Source organism: Drosophila teissieri, chromosome X (genome assembly GCF_016746235.2).
Source record: "Drosophila teissieri strain GT53w chromosome X, Prin_Dtei_1.1, whole genome shotgun sequence".
Taxonomy (NCBI): Eukaryota; Metazoa; Arthropoda; class Insecta; order Diptera; family Drosophilidae; genus Drosophila; species Drosophila teissieri.
In genome coordinates, this window is record NC_053034.1 from 9,506,995 (window position 1) to 9,527,181 (window position 20,187).

The 20,187-nt window shown below is 41.8% G+C and overlaps 1 protein-coding gene across 4 annotated transcripts; it reads right to left on the minus strand.

Annotated features, from left to right (window-relative positions):
* Positions 1-7,363: 7,363 nt before the first annotated feature.
* Positions 7,364-16,038, minus strand: LOC122624002 (dual specificity protein phosphatase 3). 4 transcript variants are annotated; one of them, XM_043803415.1, is made up of 7 exons: positions 15,877-16,038; positions 15,480-15,714; positions 10,407-10,466; positions 8,959-9,128; positions 8,760-8,888; positions 8,242-8,366; positions 7,364-7,752 (listed from the first exon to the last, which is right to left on the minus strand). In XM_043803415.1, exons 2-7 carry the CDS (start codon positions 15,495-15,497, stop codon positions 7,547-7,549), a joined length of 708 nt encoding a protein of 235 aa, XP_043659350.1. In that variant the 5' UTR covers positions 15,498-15,714; positions 15,877-16,038; the 3' UTR covers positions 7,364-7,546. The 4 variants fall into 4 exon arrangements, with proteins under 4 accessions (XP_043659350.1, XP_043659351.1, XP_043659352.1 ...); XM_043803416.1 differs by having other exon boundaries at positions 8,242-8,339; positions 15,877-16,037; XM_043803417.1 differs by lacking the exon at positions 10,407-10,466.
* Between the last annotated feature and the right edge of the window lie 4,149 nt (positions 16,039-20,187).

Genomic DNA, 20,187 nt, shown 5'->3' on the forward strand with positions numbered 1-20,187 from the left:
ATTTCGTTTTATTATATTTTTGTATGCTTCTTTGCGCTTGTTGCACTTTTCAAAGGCTGAACGGCATTTTCAGGGGCAGCTTGGCAATTCGTCACAGGGGGGCGGGAGGGAGCGGGGGGGTGCGGAAATTAGGGGAAAAGGAGGGCTCACACTTGACCATAGACCATAGACCATAGAGCAACTCACACCCGCGCCCTTCTTTGTTCACACTCCGCATCGCAAGTAATTCATCAGCCACGCATTCCCATTGTTTCCCCCCCCCTGACTTGCCACCCCCCGCCCCTCAAGCTCGCCACTCCGCTGACGCATGACACCCCCACCTGTGCGCACCTCCCACCCCCCCGGGCAACACACTCCCCCCTCCGCTCCAGTCCACTCCACCAGGAAGACGGATGTGAACACGGAACACGCACTTGCCGTCGATTTGCTTAATTAGTGAGCGTAAGAAGGCCGCAGGGCTACACAACACAAATTTAACAACAATTTCATCAATAATAATAAATAATGTAAAATAATAGTATATAAAAAAGTTATATTCTCTCTACATAATTTGCTTAAATAAGAATTGCAAGCCTAACTTATTTGAATAAATATCACATACATACAACTATGATTTCCACTAACAATTTGTGATGCATTACAAATCTATAAATCTATAAAGACAGGTATTTGGGTATTTTTTCGCAGTGTAAGCAGCCTAGTAAAGCCTTAGGCCAAACATAAAATTAGCAAGTAACCTCAAAAGTTGGGTATTTTTTAAGTTTCGCGAGGAATACAGAAAAGGTAGGGTGCACTTTTGAAAGTCATTTTTCACGAAGCTCTCGAATGCTGCTCTATTCCTACGAAAACTTTCCCCTTTCTTGGCTTTGGTGATGTACTTTAAGTATTTAAGTATTTGTAGTTTCGCCTGAAGGGTCGACAAAGTTCTGTGTGATTCTGATTCTGTTTCTGATTCTAAGTAAAGCTAGATATCCATCTCGATTTTATGCACTCCGTGGTTTTCAGTTTCTTTGGGGCTCTTGTGTTTATGGGTCTTGTGGTTCTTATCTCGTTGTGTCGTCGATCAGAACTTCGCTGGGCTGCACTCACAACATCTATCTTGCTATTTTTCCATTTGGTGTGGTTTCTATGGCTATTTCCCTATTTTCCTATTTCCCTATTTTTCCCTAGTTTTTTCTATTCCTCCCTCGATTCTATATCGCTTTGTCGCACGCGTTTTTCATGGTCGAGAAAGGTGCGTGTGAAGTTTTTAATTTTCAACATTAATTCAGAGACAATTCGTTGTCTCTAACTTTTTTCCAAAGGCGACGAAGCGTGTCCAATTTTTTCTGTTTTTTTTTTACTTCTTCTCTACGAACTTCTGTTAGTTTAGAAATAAAAAAGTAAAAGGGAAATTAATGAGCTGTGCTAAATCCACAGAATGTCAGTGCAGAAATCAACAGAGTGTCAGACAGCAAAGGAGTTTGGAGTCCGCCGTCCATAATGAGTCCTAATGGCTGGTGCTCCACGGCCACCGGCAGCTGTTCCAGATCCCCAACATCCATCCCCTGTCCAGATCACAGAGTTTCCCCAACGAACGAAGTTAGGTGTCAGCAGGCTGATCCTCACCCAGGTGGGAGAGGGCGTGGCTGCAATTTGACTCGCAATCGGAGGACTCAGGTAGAATGCTCCACCAGTTCCATGCTTCCATGCCATGTGGCAGGCTCCTCCTCGCTGCTCCTGCTTGCCCCACTGCGTGCCCGATCGCCTCTCAGCCTTGGACACCTTAGCCTTGGGGCACGTGGCTATCATTTGTGTTCGGGGTCAATGTCTGGCTATGGTTTTGGATCCTGCTTTGCTGGTAATGTACAAAGGACTTTCGAAGCCAACAGGTACAAAGCTTAAAGTGGAACTTCAAAGTCCATAGAATGTTAACTTTAAGATGCATATACAATTTATAAAATACTTTCTATTGGCATTGAAAAAGTGTTTATATTTGTGATTTACGTTTGCTATGTCAACTAGTGTTGTTTAAAGCGTTTCGGTTTGGCGCTTAAGTTAATATTTCGTTGATCGGTTTTCTTTTTCACCCAAATTGTTTCTCATGTTTCGCTTTTTGTTTTTTTTTTGTTGCTCTTCTCTCTGTCAAACCAGCAGCCATTCCCCTTTTACCACTTCTTTCTCACCACATTGCACTCAGAGAAAAAAGGTGTTGCCATTTAAGATATTTTTGAACGATTATAACTAGAGACTAGCTGAAAACAAATCAAATATTAAAACTCGTATGCCTTTAATACTTTCTGACCGGGTTAACTTACTATCATATATGTGCTCGAACCAAAGTGAGCAGCATTTTTTCTCGGTGCACATCTGAGGACCCCCCTCGATCCCTCCCCCCCCGCCGCACCCCTCGCTCTTGTCTGGCACTTTGCTATCTGGCTGTAGATTTATTGTGTGAATTGGCATTGACAAAGTGCATTTGATTGGTTCTCGTTGCGATGCGTTCGGCTTGCGTGTCCGTCCAGCTTCCCCCCCCCCCAGCTCAGCCCCGCCCCCTTACGCCTCTTACTGCCCCCCCTCACCACCCCCCCTGCTCTCACTGCTCTCGCAGCCCCGCCAACCGACACTCACTCACTCATTCTGCTTGTCTGTCGTTTTTAATGTGTTTTGATAACAATTCCATTAAAAGTGAAGAAGTTTATAATAATAATTTCGAGTAGCCGAGAGGCTGGACGGCCTGTAGCTGCTTTTATTTCTTTTTCTCGGTCAGATGATGATGATGCTGCTGCTGCTGCTGCTGCAACGCCGTGTTCCTGTCAAATTGCATTGATTTTTCTGGTTTTGTTTCGCTTTTTCTCGTTACACTGCGAAAGAAATTATCCGCGGATAATGCAAGCTTCATAATAATAATTGCTTTAAAACCGCGTGTGGAATAAATAAATTACAGATGGATTTGGACAAATACTACCATATATTATATCACTAATATTTTATTAAAGTTTACTGAAGTTTACTGCAATTACTATTACTATAGGGTATGCTTTAGTCGCGCCAGCTCTGCCACTGCGATTACTCGTTCCATTTTTAATTGATTGTTGTCTGTCCATCACATCACACCGAGCAGATAGATGACCATATAGGATATAGCATAGCATATATCTATGGCTAAGTGCGTGCTTCCGATGGCAGAACATATATCTACATATATATAAATGTATGTATGTATGTATATAGAGTTCGTATTGGAACGGTGGCATGTACATGCTATATAAGTTAACCCACATGCCATGTGCTTTATTGCATTCAATTTTCTGTTGTTTGTCAATTAGTTGTTATTGCATTTGTTGTTATGTGCCTGCTCGTGTTCATTTGTTGTTGGCCAACGCATTGTTATTGCTGTTGCTGGTTGCTGGTAGCTGGTAGCTGGTTGCTGTTGTTGGTGTTGAATTTGAAGCCAAACAGCCAAAGTTTTAATTGGCTGCATTATTTATTGTTTTTCACTCCGTCGAGCAGCCACAAATTTCCCATCTCTGCTCCTGCTCCTGCTCCTCCTCCTGCATCTGCATCTGCATCGCATTCATCTGGCATTTTCCCTTTTGAATTTGCCCATTTTCGTTGAATACCCATAATGCATTTAATATTTGCTCAAGTTGCGTGAGTTTGTGCGCCGTAAGCCCATCCAAATTACGGCGACTCCCAAAGCTTCTGAGCTCATTAATAATTTCGCAAAAATAATATACAAAAATCGCTTTACAAAGCGCTCGAGTGTAAAAATGAATTGAAATTTTCTCAACATTTATTATTTTGTTGGTACATTTAAATAAACGCTGCCAATTGAACATTTGTGTACTGGACGCAAATGAATCCCCGGCATATTAATCACCTTGGACGGCCGTCCGCGTAGTGACGAAGCGCACCTGGAGAGCACCCGCTCCGACGAGAACGGTCACCAGCTCAAGGGAGCGTAGATGGAGATTGGATGCCTCCGATGGAGTATGTGCAGCAAAGTGGATGTCCAATCCTCGAGGATGATCATCCAGGAGAAACCTTCCAGCAGAATGACGGCGATGTCAAGGTAAAGTTTCTTACTTTTGAATTAAAGATTTATGCTTTTAAGTATCACGCTTGGGAAATTTTTAAAGAAATTTATAATCATTTTAATGACGAAACATAACATTTCATGAAATCAGCACTGTCGTATGTTGAAGGTGCGTTCGTCACTACTTATATTATCGCTTTAAGAGGACAAAATGATTGAAAAGACTTTAAAAAGACAATGCTGCATTGAGTAAATGCAAAAAGGGTTTAGCCTTCGATCTGATTAAAAAAAAACAAAAAAAAAACTCAACGTTACAGAAACCTCCATTGAAAGGAATACATTTATATTTACGCAGAGTACCATTTTGTATTGAAAAATGAAAATTTTAAACAACCATAGTGGGCTTGAAGCCGATGGATAGCTGCGCTGGCACGGATATAAATAACATTACAACACACATGCAGGTTCCGTAAACAATTACAGGTGCTCAAACAAACCAGTAACAAGGTAATTCCCCCCGTGCCAAACGGAAACCTGGACTCAACATGGCAATCTATCTGCTCCTGATTCGCCAGGACACAGCTGCTGGGCCATCCACTATTTGTAGAGCTTAAAAGGACAATGCGAGGGGCAGCATAGTGGCAAATGCACTTTGAAAAATACATATAAACAATATTACAATGTTTATGTTGTTCATGCTGTTTATCTTGCTTACTGAAGGCGCATGCACTGCTATTTACAAGGGGATATATAATATATTTAATTTGATATTTAATTTCCTCTACTAAAATTCTAGAACAGTGTGGCAAACTTAAATAAATATGTTCTAATTATGTTCTGTGTACCGAAGGGTTGCGATCCACACCACGCGTGAGTAGTGTGTGTACTTATAATTATTTAACTCTTTCGCATGTAAAATCCTCCCCCTGGAAAACCCTGCCCCTCCCCAATTCCCCCACATGATGTGTGGCAAACATAGCGCCAGATGAAGATTAATTATGCGAGAGGAAAATTCGTAACATTTTTCATGCTTAATCTTATAACGCAATTCGAAGGAACGAGCCAACTGGAGAGGTGGCACGTGGTATAGAACAAAACTAACTTATTAATTATAATAATTGTTTCATGTGCATAGAGTCCTCATCTATTTACCCACTCCTCGCTGTCCTTGTATCCCCAGCATGTGTCACCCTCTGGAGCGAAGGGACATGTGGATGTGGATTGGGATTGGGATGTGGATGTGGATGTGGCCATAGTTATGTATGGTCTATATCGCGGACCCGAGGGGCCAGCTGTTCCATGGAGTGCGGGTCTTAAGTGTGGGCTTTGAAAAATGATTTCCAGCAGCTTAGGCCGAGGCCTGGGAAACCGACAAACTAGTTTAGCCATGGACAATCCCGAAAAAGCCAGTCGAACAGACCAACAACGCCGCTGGACATCGTCGCTTTTGCCATTTGACCTGATCACCAAAGCAAGTGGCTCCTCTACGAATATGGAATGCTCTTCACTTACCTTTTGTATGTATTAATGAGAATATAATGTACATTGTATATTGTAGTTTTGTAGTGATTGCTTGTGGAATATCACTGCATTAAGTTAAAATCGTGACAAGCTTCTAATTTCACCAGATAGCCCAACACACGGCCACTGCCACACACAGTGCTTTGATTTACTATTTATAACACATTTTAATGTATTAGCACCCCGCATACCAATTTTCCCAGATATCGTATCAGCCAAAGTCGAGTTCCATCAGCCTAGTCTGCATACAAGAAGCATTTTGACTGTTTTTTTGGAGTCTTATGGCTGGCAGAAGTGTTTGTACCCTGCATACGATGTTGTTCGGTTGTTGTTCCATTTGTTGTCCAACGACTTTTAACAACTGCTACCTGTTTAGGGCTTAGAGGAATTCCATTTCGGTACCACTTAAGTGGCACCCGCTGATCCCGACCCAGCCGTGAACCCCGTAAACCCCGTGAACCCGAGCGGGGACATTAATTTTATTGTTTTGACTGTGCGCACGATCGAAATCTTTGTGGCTCTGGCTTCGTTGGATTCTGTGTTCTGTGCTGTGAGCTCTAGGTTCTTGGGGTTTCTGTGTTTCAGTTATTGATAGTTCCAAATTAGGGTCAACTATGCGGTTAGCAGCAGCCCCAGTTCCAGGTAGCCAATATCATCTGTTTTAATTACGCGCCGAGGTGAGCCTGGTGAGTCCAGAACCTCGATAAGACTCCGATGCCTCTGCAGGTGTTTCCAGGCAGTTAGCAGGCGCAGCTAATGTCCGAGACCCCACAACACCATCAAATCGGATGGGAATGGAATTGGAATTGGGATCCGGGATTGGGAAAGGTTGGGAATCCCTGGGGAAATCGAAATCGAATTCAATTTCCTTAACACTTCAATATGATTTAGAAACTGGAGCAGTTTCCCCTTCCTCGGAGGTAAGATTCATCATATTATATGGTTTATAAACCTAAAACCATTCAATAATTTTGTTCTTGTTCTTGTTTTGGTTTTTTTTATTATTAATCACTCCTTAAGTTTAGTTTTAGTTTTTAGTTACGCGTTCTGCTCATTTGATTTGGTTTAGTTATTTTGTTTTGTCTGCTCTTAAACATCGTACATGTTCTAGAAAATATGAATTTGGTTTTATTACATTGTCCACACTTGGTGTATATAGTATATATATATATATATATATATGTATATATATATATGGTATAGGTGTATATAACGCATGCTTGTATATCCGTTACACAGTTATATATCAGTATATATGCATCTGGTTACGTTTGTGTCCGCGAACATTGTTCATGATCTAGTTTCAGCTCTTCTTATATATAGACATACCATATCAGGATATGGGGATATAGGGATATAGGGGGATATGGAGGATTTTAGGGATTTGGAGGATTTGGGTTTGCTTTTGGGGTTTGGGGGATTGGTGTATATGGTGTGGTATGAAACAGAACGTTAACACAGATGAGAGCCTTAGAAAAAATACGCATAGATGTGGGTCCGGAATACATGTATATAAATCTGTACGTCTAGGTATAGGCAAGGTATATAGGTTGATCGCCTCGTATTGCTTCGATCGTGGCTCTACCAATCTAGGTCTCTAAGTGTGTGTGTGTGTTGGTGTGTGTTTGTGTGTGTGTTCGAGTGAGAGTGTGTAGATAACTTGATTCCCTTCTGGCTGGTTGTGTGTGTATATATATTAGTCCTACAATATGGGTATGCCGCGATTATACAGTTTTGGGGATGAACAGTTTATATATCAGAAGACCAAGTTACCATTATAAGTCGTTAGCTTTTGTAGCCTTCAATTTTTGTTTAGAACAACGATTTTCAATTTTCATTTCATTTCATAATTATAATCTTTTTTCTTTTCTCTTGTTTCTTTTTTCTTGTTTCTTTTGGTTAGTTGCAGGATCCACTCAAGAGCGAAGCCATTACCCCCCCGGTTCCTCTCCCTGGATCTTTGGTTGTCTCCTAGGCCATCGCCGTCAAGTCCCTCGAAGAATGCAACTAGTAGGGATACAGGTTCTTGCGCTTGAGCTCCATGTCCAAGTCGGCCAGCTGCTGCAGGAATCCGTCATTCGGCCGGATATCGCGCCTCATCCGCACCGTGCGTATCGCGTCCACCGCCGACATCTTCCGGCAGATCATCAGGTAGGCCAGCACACAGGTGGCCGATCGCGACATGCCCACCAGGCAGTGCACCAGGATCTTGCCTACGGAAGGAATAGCGGGATTAGTGGTGAGTCTTATGGGGGTTATCATGGTGGTAAAGGATCCAAGCTCGTTTCAAATGGATATGGGGATTTGAATTTACTTTGATTTTTAGAATAAACTAAAATTGGAACACGAGTAAGTTACAAGTCTGGGTCACCTTACTGCATATAGGAACTGCTGTACCTTCTGCAGCTAAGATGGGTTATTGAGAGCTATCATTGGTACCCAGAAATCAATATTTCTAGTAGTGAAGTCGATGAAGAAGTTTTATTATTCAAAATCAATAATATCTCATTTCAAGCAAACGATCTATAAACATTCGCGAAATACAGAGCCCTTCTGGGTCACCAAACACAGAAACCAGAAAAACCACACGGTTCCATCGTTTCCATTAGGACTTTAAATGAATTCCAATATTCTAATATTCTATATTCTGATAATATCCATTGGTTCTGCTTACTCTGGACCCAATATACCCCATCACTTACCGCCGCTGCTGATGGCGCTGTCGATGAACTTGGAGGCCACGTAGAAGTAGCGCGAGATGTCTGTCGTTGGGGCGTCGACCATGGGGAAGCCCATGTACCTAAAAACACAATCCTTATGGCTGCGTCTATTGCACAAACAAACACACACACACACAGTACACACAACAAACAGCAACAACAAAGTTGAGCCAAAATCGTGGTGATAACGGATAATGGTGATGATGTTTCAGTGCAATACAATAATGATAATGAAGAGTGCCACAAATATTGCATTTACAAAGGTGACGAAAAGGAAAAAAAAAGGAGAGAAAGAAAAAGAGAAAGAGGAATATTTTGTGAAAGAAATTTTGAAATGTGTGGAAGTGCAGAAACAAATCGAAATCAAAACAAAATATGAACAAATTTAGAGCGAAAGTTGGCGCAAATTTGCATTCCTTTTCGATTGTTCATGTTGTTGCCTCTTGTCGGTTCAGCAAGTTCATCAGGATCAGCAAGATCTGCCAGATCCTTGGACTAACCTGATGCTGGGCATATCCCGGTAGTAACTGTGTCCAGTGTCCACCTGGCCATACCGACATCCCTCGGCCGCGTTCAGCACGTGGGTGATGCCCATCAATCTCAGATACGTCTTGTTCTTGGCCGCCGCGCTAATATCAAATGTAAATATATCATATCATATCATATATATAATAACTTAACAAATATATATTAACTTACGCATCACCAATGTAGATGCCCGGATAGACCTCATCACAGTCAACGTCGTGGATGGCGCACTCGGCGCGCCTTAATCCTGGAAGTGCCCGGCTAGGAGCCATCGAGTAGTGCAGGACTCGCTGCAGCTGGCGTCCTGTGGTCTGTTCGGAGGTCTCCAGGCGGCTGGGCGACTGCAGGACGAACATAGGGATCACATTAAATGGATGGGCTCCAAGTATTCATGAACAGGCAGTGAAAGTGGGGTTTACTTTCCATATTATACGATACACACACAGGTGGATCAAGTTTTAGTAAATGACAAAGCTATTAGTTTCGACAGATTTTTGCAAACCCCATCAAATGATAATACAAATAATAAAGTCTATTTAAAGTATGAAAGCTTTGGCATTGAAAATCGATTCGGCAGCACCTAAAAGTCCTTCGGTAATTAGATTTTGTGGACATTCTTGGCAGGCCTCTGAAGATGCCCCCACCTCACATGACATCATTGTCCTGGCGACAATTGCCAAAAAAAAAAGAAAAAACAAAAAACAAAAAACAGGGAAATAAAATGCCTTGGCTTGCAGATTTATGGCAAAGGCGAAGGTCGCAATTTGGTTACAAAAGATGACAAATCAGACGGATTGAGGGGAGGTGGAATCGGGGCATTTCCTATATATAAATATATATATATATATGTATATATATATATATACCCATTTATATGCGATTTGTTGTCTGACAATCTCAGGGACAGAAAGTGAAAACTATGTCTTGCCTTTTGTGATGTCTTACATTCTGTTTTCCCTATTCGAGACCATTTTGTTGGCTATCGACTGTCTGACTTGTCATAATACCATCACCTGGGTATTTGGAGGGGGATGGGGGGAGGGGGGCCTAAAGGGTTTGGGGCCATTGGTGTTCACGTTTCGGAAACTTTTGCTTTTTGTCGCGGCATGCGACCCTGAAATTGAAAATAAGCAAAACACGTTGGCGGGATCGAGAGAATATATAAAGATATATATTATATAAATTTAAAGCATCTGTCGCCAGAGTTCTTTAACATTTTGCCGCTGATCTATTGTGACTGATCTATGGCATATACGTCTCTCTTTATATTTATACTTATATTATATATAGTATAGACCGCGATTGAGATGCTTTTCTATGCGCAAGGTGTGTGTGGGTTAATTGTTCTAAATCTGTTGATGAAAAGCCCCACAAGATGTGGACATTATTTATAGCATTATTCTCGCCGTGGCCCATATATCCGCCAGATACGAGTGTTATGTGCTGTCGCACCAGAAGTATGCGAAAATGTATCTTCAACTTTGGTTAGTTGCGAAATTCGAGCAAATCAAGCGTTTTCGATGTCACCAAACAGCACAATTTGAAGTTGAAAACACAGTTTGGATTCCACATTTAAAAAAAAGCTCATGCAAAGATACTTTTCCGGAGACTGGACAAACCTGATAATAGTGGGGACTATATCTATCGCCGATACTGCTGCTGTATCTGTCTGTGAGAAGCTGAAAAAGTATTTGAAAATAAATCATAGGGGGCATGAAAAAATGAAAAAGTGGTAAAGAAGTAGATGTTGCATGTTTGTAAATAACTAAAATTAAAGATATGAATGCATCCCAATTCCCTGTGAAATATTTTATACCAAAGCGTAACACAATACGAAATGTATCTGCAAGATAGCCTAAATATATCCCATGCCAAGCATTCTGGGCATCAGGTGAAAACGGAAACTAGTGGCAGAGCTTTTCCTCAGGTGAGCGAGTGAAGCTGCGCCTTGACCTTGTCCCGCTTGCCAAGAAAACTGCGCTCCCACCCACGCGCCCACCGATTTGCATCTAAAAATACTTGATAGAAACTAAATTACTCACCGATGTGCGATGAAAAACCGAACGCCAGTGGCAGTGGCAGTGGCACAGAGAAAATATGTATTGGAGCAAGTGGAACCCAGCAACGAATTTGTTGTCTGTGACTCATCCCACGCCCCCGTATCCCCAAGTATCCCCCTCTGTACTATATATTTATATGTATATATATATCCATTTGTGAGGCCCGCATGACAAGACAATTAGCTGGACACGACAAATCCAAAGGGGGCGGGGCGGGGGGTGAAAGGGGGCGAAGTACCAGATACGAAGGCACAACAAAATCGAAAAGCGAGTGAAAAACACTGGCATGATTGAATGTCGGAGCGGTGCCCCAACTAATCGCCAGCATACATGCACGGATATAGCCAGATAGCCAGATATATAGCACCATTCCATTCCCCCACCGATATTCCCTACCCCCCCTCTGCCATGAAGCCTCTAAGCGATTCGTGCGAGTGTATCTGCATCTATTGGCAACTTTGAAAGCGCTCGTATCTTATTATAGCCGCTTTGAAAACATTTGAAAGCAGTCAACAGACAGACACACAATACCTGCGAGGTGCCACTTGTAACTTTTCCACCAATTTGGCTGTGTGGCATGTGCACCAAGACTTGAAAAGAGCAAAAACCATTCAATAAAAAGTATTTGGGCACTGCATCAAAATCTAAATGCAATCTTCTTATGAACTAGTTCTCGCTCGGGTCAACCACACTGCAGTCATAATAATGAAGTCATAATCTCGTTGCGATTGCGATTGCGATGGAGATTGGGATTGATGTCCTTTGGCGCCGCTGGGTGGGTCAAGTCAGGCAGCCAGGCAGCCAGCCAACGATTGACCCACATGCGCTCCACATGTTGCGGCTTGCAGGTGGCAACAGTTGGGCAACTACTTGACCTCTGGGCCCCACACAGTTCCCTGCCGTGGATCCGATTGCCTGCTCCGACGGCAGGAAGTGCAGCAAACTAAATGGAAAATGGTAAATGGAAAATGGAAAAACAATGCCACTGTGCAACAAAGTGGGGCACGAAGGAAGGATGGCGGCTAGACAATGCAATCAGCTAAATAAACTCTACGAACTAAGGAAGGACGAGAAGGGAAATTATGCGGTCAGCCTTGCAAAGCTTGCCATTTGCTTTTGCTCAAAAGGATATAAGGTATAAGATATAACAAGTCATTCTATTATAATATAATAACCATAAATATCATTAAGGATATGATTTAATAATAATTTGTAGATCGAAATATTCAAATGTTATTAAGCATTTATACTTTAACATTTACTATTTAGTAAATATGGTAGTTCATCCATATACAAACTATGCCCATCCGCAAACTATTCCATCCGTATATTTATTAAAGAGTTTTTTTTTTGTAATTTATTCGCGATTTACTTGCTCGGCCTTGAGCACAGAAATTCCCAGAAATAGAAATACGAGAGCGAGATGAAAAACACGAACAGCAATTTTCCCAAATTCATTTTTCAAGTGTGAAAATGCTCGACAGAAAATGTTGGAAATCAACACAAACCCAAAATCAAGAGCAACAATTAATTTTCAAGCAAAAAAAAACCAAAGAATTTACATAGCTTTTTTCGTCTGGCCAACGGCATTGATAAATTCGTACATATAGATATGACACATACATATACATATATAATCTATATAGCTATATAGATGTATCTGCATAATCTGCATAGTTTTTGGGCACTCGGCAAATGCAAATCGCATTGACATGCAAGCCAGTATCCTGCAGTAACTTTTTTTGTTATTGATTAAACAGCCAAAGAACCAGTTTCCCCCCAAAAAGGAAAATGTAAACAAAATTCCCTAGATAATTATGAAAAAAACTGAAATAACTGAAAGAGACATTCCTCACTCGATTTCCCAGCATTGAAGGCGAAAAACTTTGGCAGCCGCGCGAATCAACGAAACGAAGCCAAAGCGATTTCCCACATTGCAAAACTACAACTAAATTTCAATTAAATGCGCAATTCATTCGATGCTTAATTTGCCTTTTAAGGCGGGCACGTTTATGGCTTGCGAATGATATTTACATACATATATACACATTCCCCATCAAAAAGGCGATCCACAAATTTATGCATCTGCCATGCAAATGCGATGGGCTTGAGAGGGTTAAGGATCGCCATTAAACGATTTACAACAATGAATTGTTAATAAAAGAAATTATAAAAAAGTAAATAATTCAATAACTTCGAGTATAAGGTATCAAATACCTAGATTGAACTGAATTTGGTACTTTTCAGTATTCAATATTATATCTATCTATAAAGATAATAAGCATATACAAGCACTGCACTGCAAATATGGCATTTATTTATTAAAGAATTTTGAATAGGGAAGTAAGTTAGTTAAATAATAATTTTCGCCATATCTACGCGAATATTTCTTCCATTTCCCAAGGCCGACAACAGATCGTCGATCGACCTTGAGCTTGGGGAAAACGCATTCCCCCGTTTTGGGTGGGTTTCCAGCTCGATCCAAATGGGGAAGCGCTTTCAAGTCGCCGCCATTGGCTTCAGCTTCTGCCGCAGCTGGCACAGAGAGAGAAAAAACTCAGATTTTATAACCAATTTTAGTTTGGTTTTTAAAAATCTAAGTTCTCTAAAAACATTTCTATGCAAAAATTAATATGTGTAGAATAAGAATAAATGCGCTGATCGGAGATTTTATGAAACTTTTCCTGCTTCGATGGGATTTTCAACATAAATGGCCTAGAACTCGAGCTGAACCCGACTTTTTCTCAGTGCAGCTCCCAGCTCCAAGCGCTTGCCTTTCGCTTTCTGCTCAATCAGGCGCAACAGCTGCGATGCGATGCGACGCGATGCGACACGCCCACAATCGGCACAAAGCGTCTATATATAGTATTTACCTACAATACACAACACACAACACACACAATATGTGGGCCTAAACGTTGCTCTATCGATTGTTCAATTAGCGCTCTCGATGGGCTTGACACTGAGCCAGCAGCTCAAACGGCGGCGGCAGCGGAAAACGGCGATGACATTGACATTTCAGCCAAGCTCTGGCTATATGTCTATATATATATATGTATATATGTATATAGACTTTACACCCAAGTCCATGTGGACTTGAGAGCTCTTCACAATGGCCATTACACGGAAGCCGGGCAATTAATTTGGAGCCAGCGTTTATTTGAAATCGCGAAAGAGCAGGCTGGAACTTAATGCGCTTCATTGCCTCCGAATTCATTAAGTTTTCGCCTTCGATTTGGTGGGTGTTTCAAGTTTGTTGGGTGTTCCTGCTGTTTGGCCCACTTCATTTTCCGTTTTATAATCAACTTAATTGGTCCACGCGGCGTATGAGTAATCTGCTTTAGCCAGCCCACAAAAGACAAAAAGCCAAAAGCCTATTACCAACGAACCGCGTTTTCTTTTTGGGTCAATCAAATCCAGTGCAGCGTCACTAATGCGGTTAGTCTAATGCTAATGACCAGTGGCTAAGCTTTTTGTTTTCAATTAGAGCAAGGGGTCTCCATTTAATGGCACATTTTTAAGTTTAATCGGGGAATGAGTGCAGTGCTTACAAGCCAACTATTTCTAGACAATGTGCTGTATTTTAGAAATAAAGTAGCTGCACAAGTTCTGGGAGCAGCAATTCCAAGGACATGGTGACCCAGCGCACCGTGCGGTGGTGACCCACAAAAAAGTAGGCGCCAAAAGCGAGTTAATGCCAGGATAATCGCCTGATAAAAGCCACAGACAAAGATGGTTATTTAACGACCCACATGTTGGGACTAGTTTGGTGGGCATTTTCGGTTGGTTGGGGGCGTTGGGTGGTTAAGTGGTTGGGTGGTGTGCTCGGGTGCCACGCCTTGGAAAGGCACTTGAACTTTGCATTTGCATTTGGAGGCCTTCAAATGGGCGGTGGGTGATGTGGGTGGGTGGTGTGCGGTGGATGGTGCACACATGTGCCAAGGCCTCTGTCCCACAGAAAATAGAACAAATTCTATTTTCCTTACACTGATTTTTTGTGTCGTTGTTCTCCATTCTCTGTGGGTTATAGGTGAAGTGGTGGGTGGTTGGGTGGCTTGGTTCGGTTGCATGGGATGGGCAAATTGGGTCAGCGGAGCGGTGGAACGACATGGCCAAAGATTGAGGCAAGTCAAGGTCATCATCATCATCGCTCGCCAACACCAACGCCAACGCCATCGTCATCGTCATCAGCTGTTTTTGACAGATGCCCGAAGTCAGCGTCGCAAAGTCTGCCACGCGGCACTTGACAAAGCAGCCTGCGCCACGCCCCCATCCACTCATTACACTAAGAGAAAACGCTTCAAATAAAGCTCTCTGTTTTAACAAATATGTAAAGATTGGTTGTTACTTCAAATTGAATCTATTTGAACTTATGAACTGTTGATGGGACTTACAAAATAATAGTAGTGACGAAGCGCACCACAGGAACCACTAGTACTTCCGCATTTTGTTATTCAAATATTTCCCAATAATATAATTATCTCAAACTATGCCGGGCTTTTCCCTCAGTGTTCTGTACACTTTATTACTACCCTTATCCGCCCACTCTTCCTGTATTTTTTTTTAACCCTACATTCCCCCCATTTTCCGCGGTCCCCACTTTCCCCATTTCCCCGTTGTCCTTTTGCTTACCGCATATCTCCATGACATCTTTGTGGAGTGTGTGTTTTGGGTTTGTTGTGTTGTTTCGCTTGTGTGTGAGTCCTGCCCCTGCTGCTGTCGTCACTCCTGGATTCGCTCCTGGATGCGCGGATATCTGGATTGTGTGGATGGGGATAGTTGGCTGGATGGACTGATGGATTGATGGACTGATGGAGGGGGTCGCACGTTTGCGGGGCAGCGCTGTCGTTATCCTCTCGGCGATATCCTTGATTGATTCGGGTAAATAGTGACAAGTATTAGGATCAAAGTGCAAACAACAAATAAGAGCAAGAAGATTCTGCCAGTCAGCCACACACTCACACATACACACACTTGGGCACACAAAAACACTCTCTCACTAAAAAAAAATCGTACAATTGTTAACTACCTTGATAGTTTTCCCCTAAACACTTCGATTTTTGTGGCAGCTCTCGCTTTTGGCTGCTTTGTGTCACTCTGTCACTGTTTCTATCTCGGAATCTATTTATTTATCTCAATTGTTTGCTGTTTTTTCAGCGTTCTGGCGACGGGCACTTTTTTGCGACTGATTCGCGGTGCCGCTTTGGGGTTGTTTTCTAGGCGCCAAAAGCTCGCCCGCCCCCCAAAAGCGACCCTGTGACGTAGGCGCCGCCACAAAGCTCGCCGCGCGGCTCTCTTTCGAGCTGAAGCTTTGCAGCGCTCCGCACGTGGCAATGCGCTCACTACACTCGCAGAAAACACTTAATAAGAACTTTCAATAAAATAGTCGCCATATTATGTAAGTGCTCAAAGCAAATCACTTCCAGCAAATAACAAACGATGTCAAGTATCGGTTTTCAGTATCAAATAGTTATCAAAAAGCTGAAAAGAAAAAGTTTTAAAAGAAAGGATTTTGTTTCTTTAGCAATAGATAATTTAAAGAAAGGATTTTGTTTCTTTAGCAATAGATCATTAAAAGAAAGGATTTCGTTTCTTTAGCAATAGATCATTAAAAGAAGAATTTTGTTTCTTTAGCAATAGATCATATACTATTATTATATGACATTCCTTATGTTTAAAGTGGTAAACAATATGCTTACCCCATTGCTTTCTCCAAGTGTAGTTCGTGTGTGGGTTGCCGACACCCACTTACGCATATGTAAATATTTTCGTAGTTACATTAGCTATTTACGAGTAATTCATTTACATATCCAAGCGATTCAGTCGGAGAGAATTGGCCAGAGAAAGGAGCAGAGAAGCGAGCAGAGAAACAGCCCTGACGGCGGCCAAAGCTTTGGGCCAAAAAGTTATCGGCCAAGTTCAGATGCCCTCGGAGCACCTGGAAAACTGGGGCTCGAATGCAACGGGACAGCTTATCGATAAGTTATTGCAACTCAGCAACAGTGTATCAACATTTATCGATCTCGTTTAGATGCATAACTGAGTGATCCAGAGCATTAATCATTGATATATTTCAACTTTCAACTCTGTATAAGTACTGATCGATAATTTCCAAAGTTAATTAAACGAAATTTTATTATTGTCAATTATTAAAACAATTAATCATCAGCGCATCAATCATATGTGATTCATTGAAGCAATATGCTCCGAGCAAAATGAGTGAAAAGCTTATTCAATATTATTCGAATTTCGAACGATGCTCTCTCCCTTTGGGCAAAATGACTGCGAGATGCGAAAATAGAATGTCAAATATATTTCAGTCTCAGGAGATTAAATAGCTTAGGGGTCTACACAGCTTCCGATTGTCGAGCGATGACTGATCATGAATAATTCTAGTGCGCACTGATTTTTAATTATCTTAACCCAATGTAAAGTAAGTAATACTCGTATAACCAACATAAAGATGATGTTATGATCAATGCAATCGAAAGGAGAGTAAACGAAAAGTGATTGCCAGCGATAAAAGGGGGAAAAGCACTAGGAAAGCCATCAAGACATAAAGTGGACAATCAGTGGTGGGCATTTTTCCTCATTGAAAACTTCATTTTACAAGTGACTTACTTGCGTCGACAACACTCCATGCCAAAAAGACAATTGATTTGTGCATCCGCTTTCGCGTCTGGATGCCAGCAATCAGCCAGATCCCAGCATGAATGAAAATTTAAAAGCCATAAATCTTGGGGACTTTATAACAACAGTAACTATGCCATCAAATGAACCATCCAGCAGCAGGAAACAGTTCCCATTATGCCGTGCTGCAAATTTAGCTGTTTTAGCAAAAATTTATTAAACTTAAATAATAGTAAACAAAAATCATATAAACAAAAATATTAAGTAAATACTTTGAAGAGAGAAATATAAGCCACCAGAGTCACCGTTAATCTGGTTGAAAGACAGGATCGGGGTCACCAAACTAATAAATAATCAACGTAATGTTGAACACATTCTAAAGTACATTGGGGTCACCATGCCAATTCAACTGGCAGTTCATTTCCATTGCTGGGGCTAGTTAGCATCATCTCTAGTTGCATGCATCTGAGTCATTTGGTCAGGCTCTGCTAGCCATCTCTTTCACTGCCCGACTCCCCGTCTCTTTCGCACGCGGCTAATTCCAGCACGCGTCTATGACGAAATGTGCCAGGAGAATGCCTGTTTCCCGGCACTCGGATGCTTCGATTGCTACTCCCCGTGCCACCTGTCAGCCGTCAGCGGCGGCGGCTTAACAGCTTAGCATCGTGAGCTAAGAGGAGAGGGAGGAGGAGTTGGGGGCATGCTCCACATTGTCAGCGGCCTCAACACCTTGGAAATGCGACAAAGGAGGAGCCAGCGGCTTTAGTCCAACATCATTTGCTCCAAGTATTTCGGAGTCTGCATGTGTGAGATGTGTTTATTTTTAAGGGCACTGCACAGTCAAATATGCACTTTTGGTAATCACGTTAAATAATAATAATACCTATTTTAAATAATAATATCAGGGTCTGTTGAAAATATGTGACTGATGTTGCATAGTTGCATTAACTGTTTAATGAAAATGAAGCACTAATTATTTAGTTATAAGTCAGAAGACTTTCAAGATACCAATTATAGCATGTAAAGATAATAATCAAGTGTGGATCTTCTTGTGACCCGAGACAGATAAGAGTATATATACATTTTTTTATTTTTCTTTGCTGTCTAGTGTAATCATCGTGCTCGACTGCCTCACTGTTGACAATGTCGTTTGTCGCTGATATCTGGACGGCAGGTGCAAACAGGCGCATTGCTGGAATTGCTGGAATTGGCTTTTAATTGTCTCCTCGCCTCGCCTCACGATTCCTGATGGGCTAAGCTTCTGGAGAATCGGCCGGGAGATGATACTCCATACTCCAGCTTCAGCAGAATGGGATGCTGCGGATCAACTGGCTTTGGTTAATCTCCCGGAGCTCTTGCCGCAGGCTTTTCATCTGATTTGTGCCTGTCAGCTTGTGTCAAGGCGATTGAGTGTTGTCGCCGTCCAAAGAAATAAATACGACTCTCTGTAACGAATGCCAAAGGCGAATAGTTCGATACTCTATTCCATTAAAAAATTTAAATAAAATATGTAGAGGCCCCAAAGCTCGTAAAAAAGGTGTTAAAAGTATGCTATAATATTTTGAATATTTCACAGTCCGAAAGTCGCGGGAATTTATTTCAAAACTGGTTCTCCATAAATTTAACAACTAATTAAGGATTTCTACAGAACTCGGTATTTTTTATTTTTAAATATAAATATTAAATATCTACATTTCCTTGTTTCCTGATATAGTTAATAATACAAATGGGATTCAAAGCGACGTAACCGTTGGAAGGGTATTTTTAGAGAACCGACTGAAATAAGATGAAAAGTGCAAGTTGTGTAAATGAGAGCGTGACAAGATTTCCCGCTTTTCCTGCTTTCATTTCCCCGTTTTCGCGACGGCTGCTGACAAGTTCGGAGGGCCTTGTTATTTTTAAAGAAAACAACATCGAAGTATTCCACACCGAACTCAAGTGACTCCATCTCCGATTCTTCTGCCCGGCGCAAGATTTGCGCTGGCTTATTTATAGACGCCCATCGAGACGTTTGGACCGTTTTCACAGTTGGCTTCATTCACTGCCCTCCAATGCTCCTGCTGCAGGCCAATTGGAAAACAAATCTCCTTGCCTGCACGGCAATAAATTTGAGGGCTTCAAAAAGACTGTAAAGTTAATCACATAATACTATATAAAGATTATGCAATGTAACAAGAAAGTTTAGTTTTCAAATGCACTGTGCAGCGAAGCACCACGTAATTTTTTCCAGTGTGGGAAGTGGCTCATTTCATACGATTCCATTCTTTATGTGATTTGTTTGGATGGCTCTGGTGCAGACACGAACATTAACATCCACATTGCAACAGCATTTTCCCACTTAATTGCAACGAGCGGCGCAGAAATAGCACACAAACACGGAATCGAGATCCGGATCGGAGTGGGCACTGGAAACGGGATCGGGATCGGCATCGGGATTGGGATCGGAATCGGGATCTAGGGGCATGGAAATGCTGGAGATTCATGGGAGTGTTTGGCGTGCTTGGTATCAGTTGCATTCATCTGCCCAACTGCAATCCATCTGCCAGACGATCTCTTTATTTCGTATCCATGCTGACATTTGTCAGATTGTTTTCCAATTGATCAATTAATAGACGACTTGAGCTTGTCCAGCATTCTCTGCCGGAAAACTCCATATATGATGGCGATACTAAGAATATTCTACTCCACCTCAATCGACTTTCAAACGAAA

Bases quoted from the DNA above. Each gene is read 5' to 3' on its own strand.
- LOC122624002 (XM_043803415.1), bottom strand. The intron at 8,367-8,759 runs GTTAGTCCAAGG...TTTGTGCAATAG, and splicing joins CGGGATATGCCCAGCATCAG to ACGCAGCCATAAGGATTGTG. The intron at 7,753-8,241 runs GTAAGTGATGGG...TTCCTTCCGTAG, and splicing joins CAGCGCCATCAGCAGCGGCG to GCAAGATCCTGGTGCACTGC.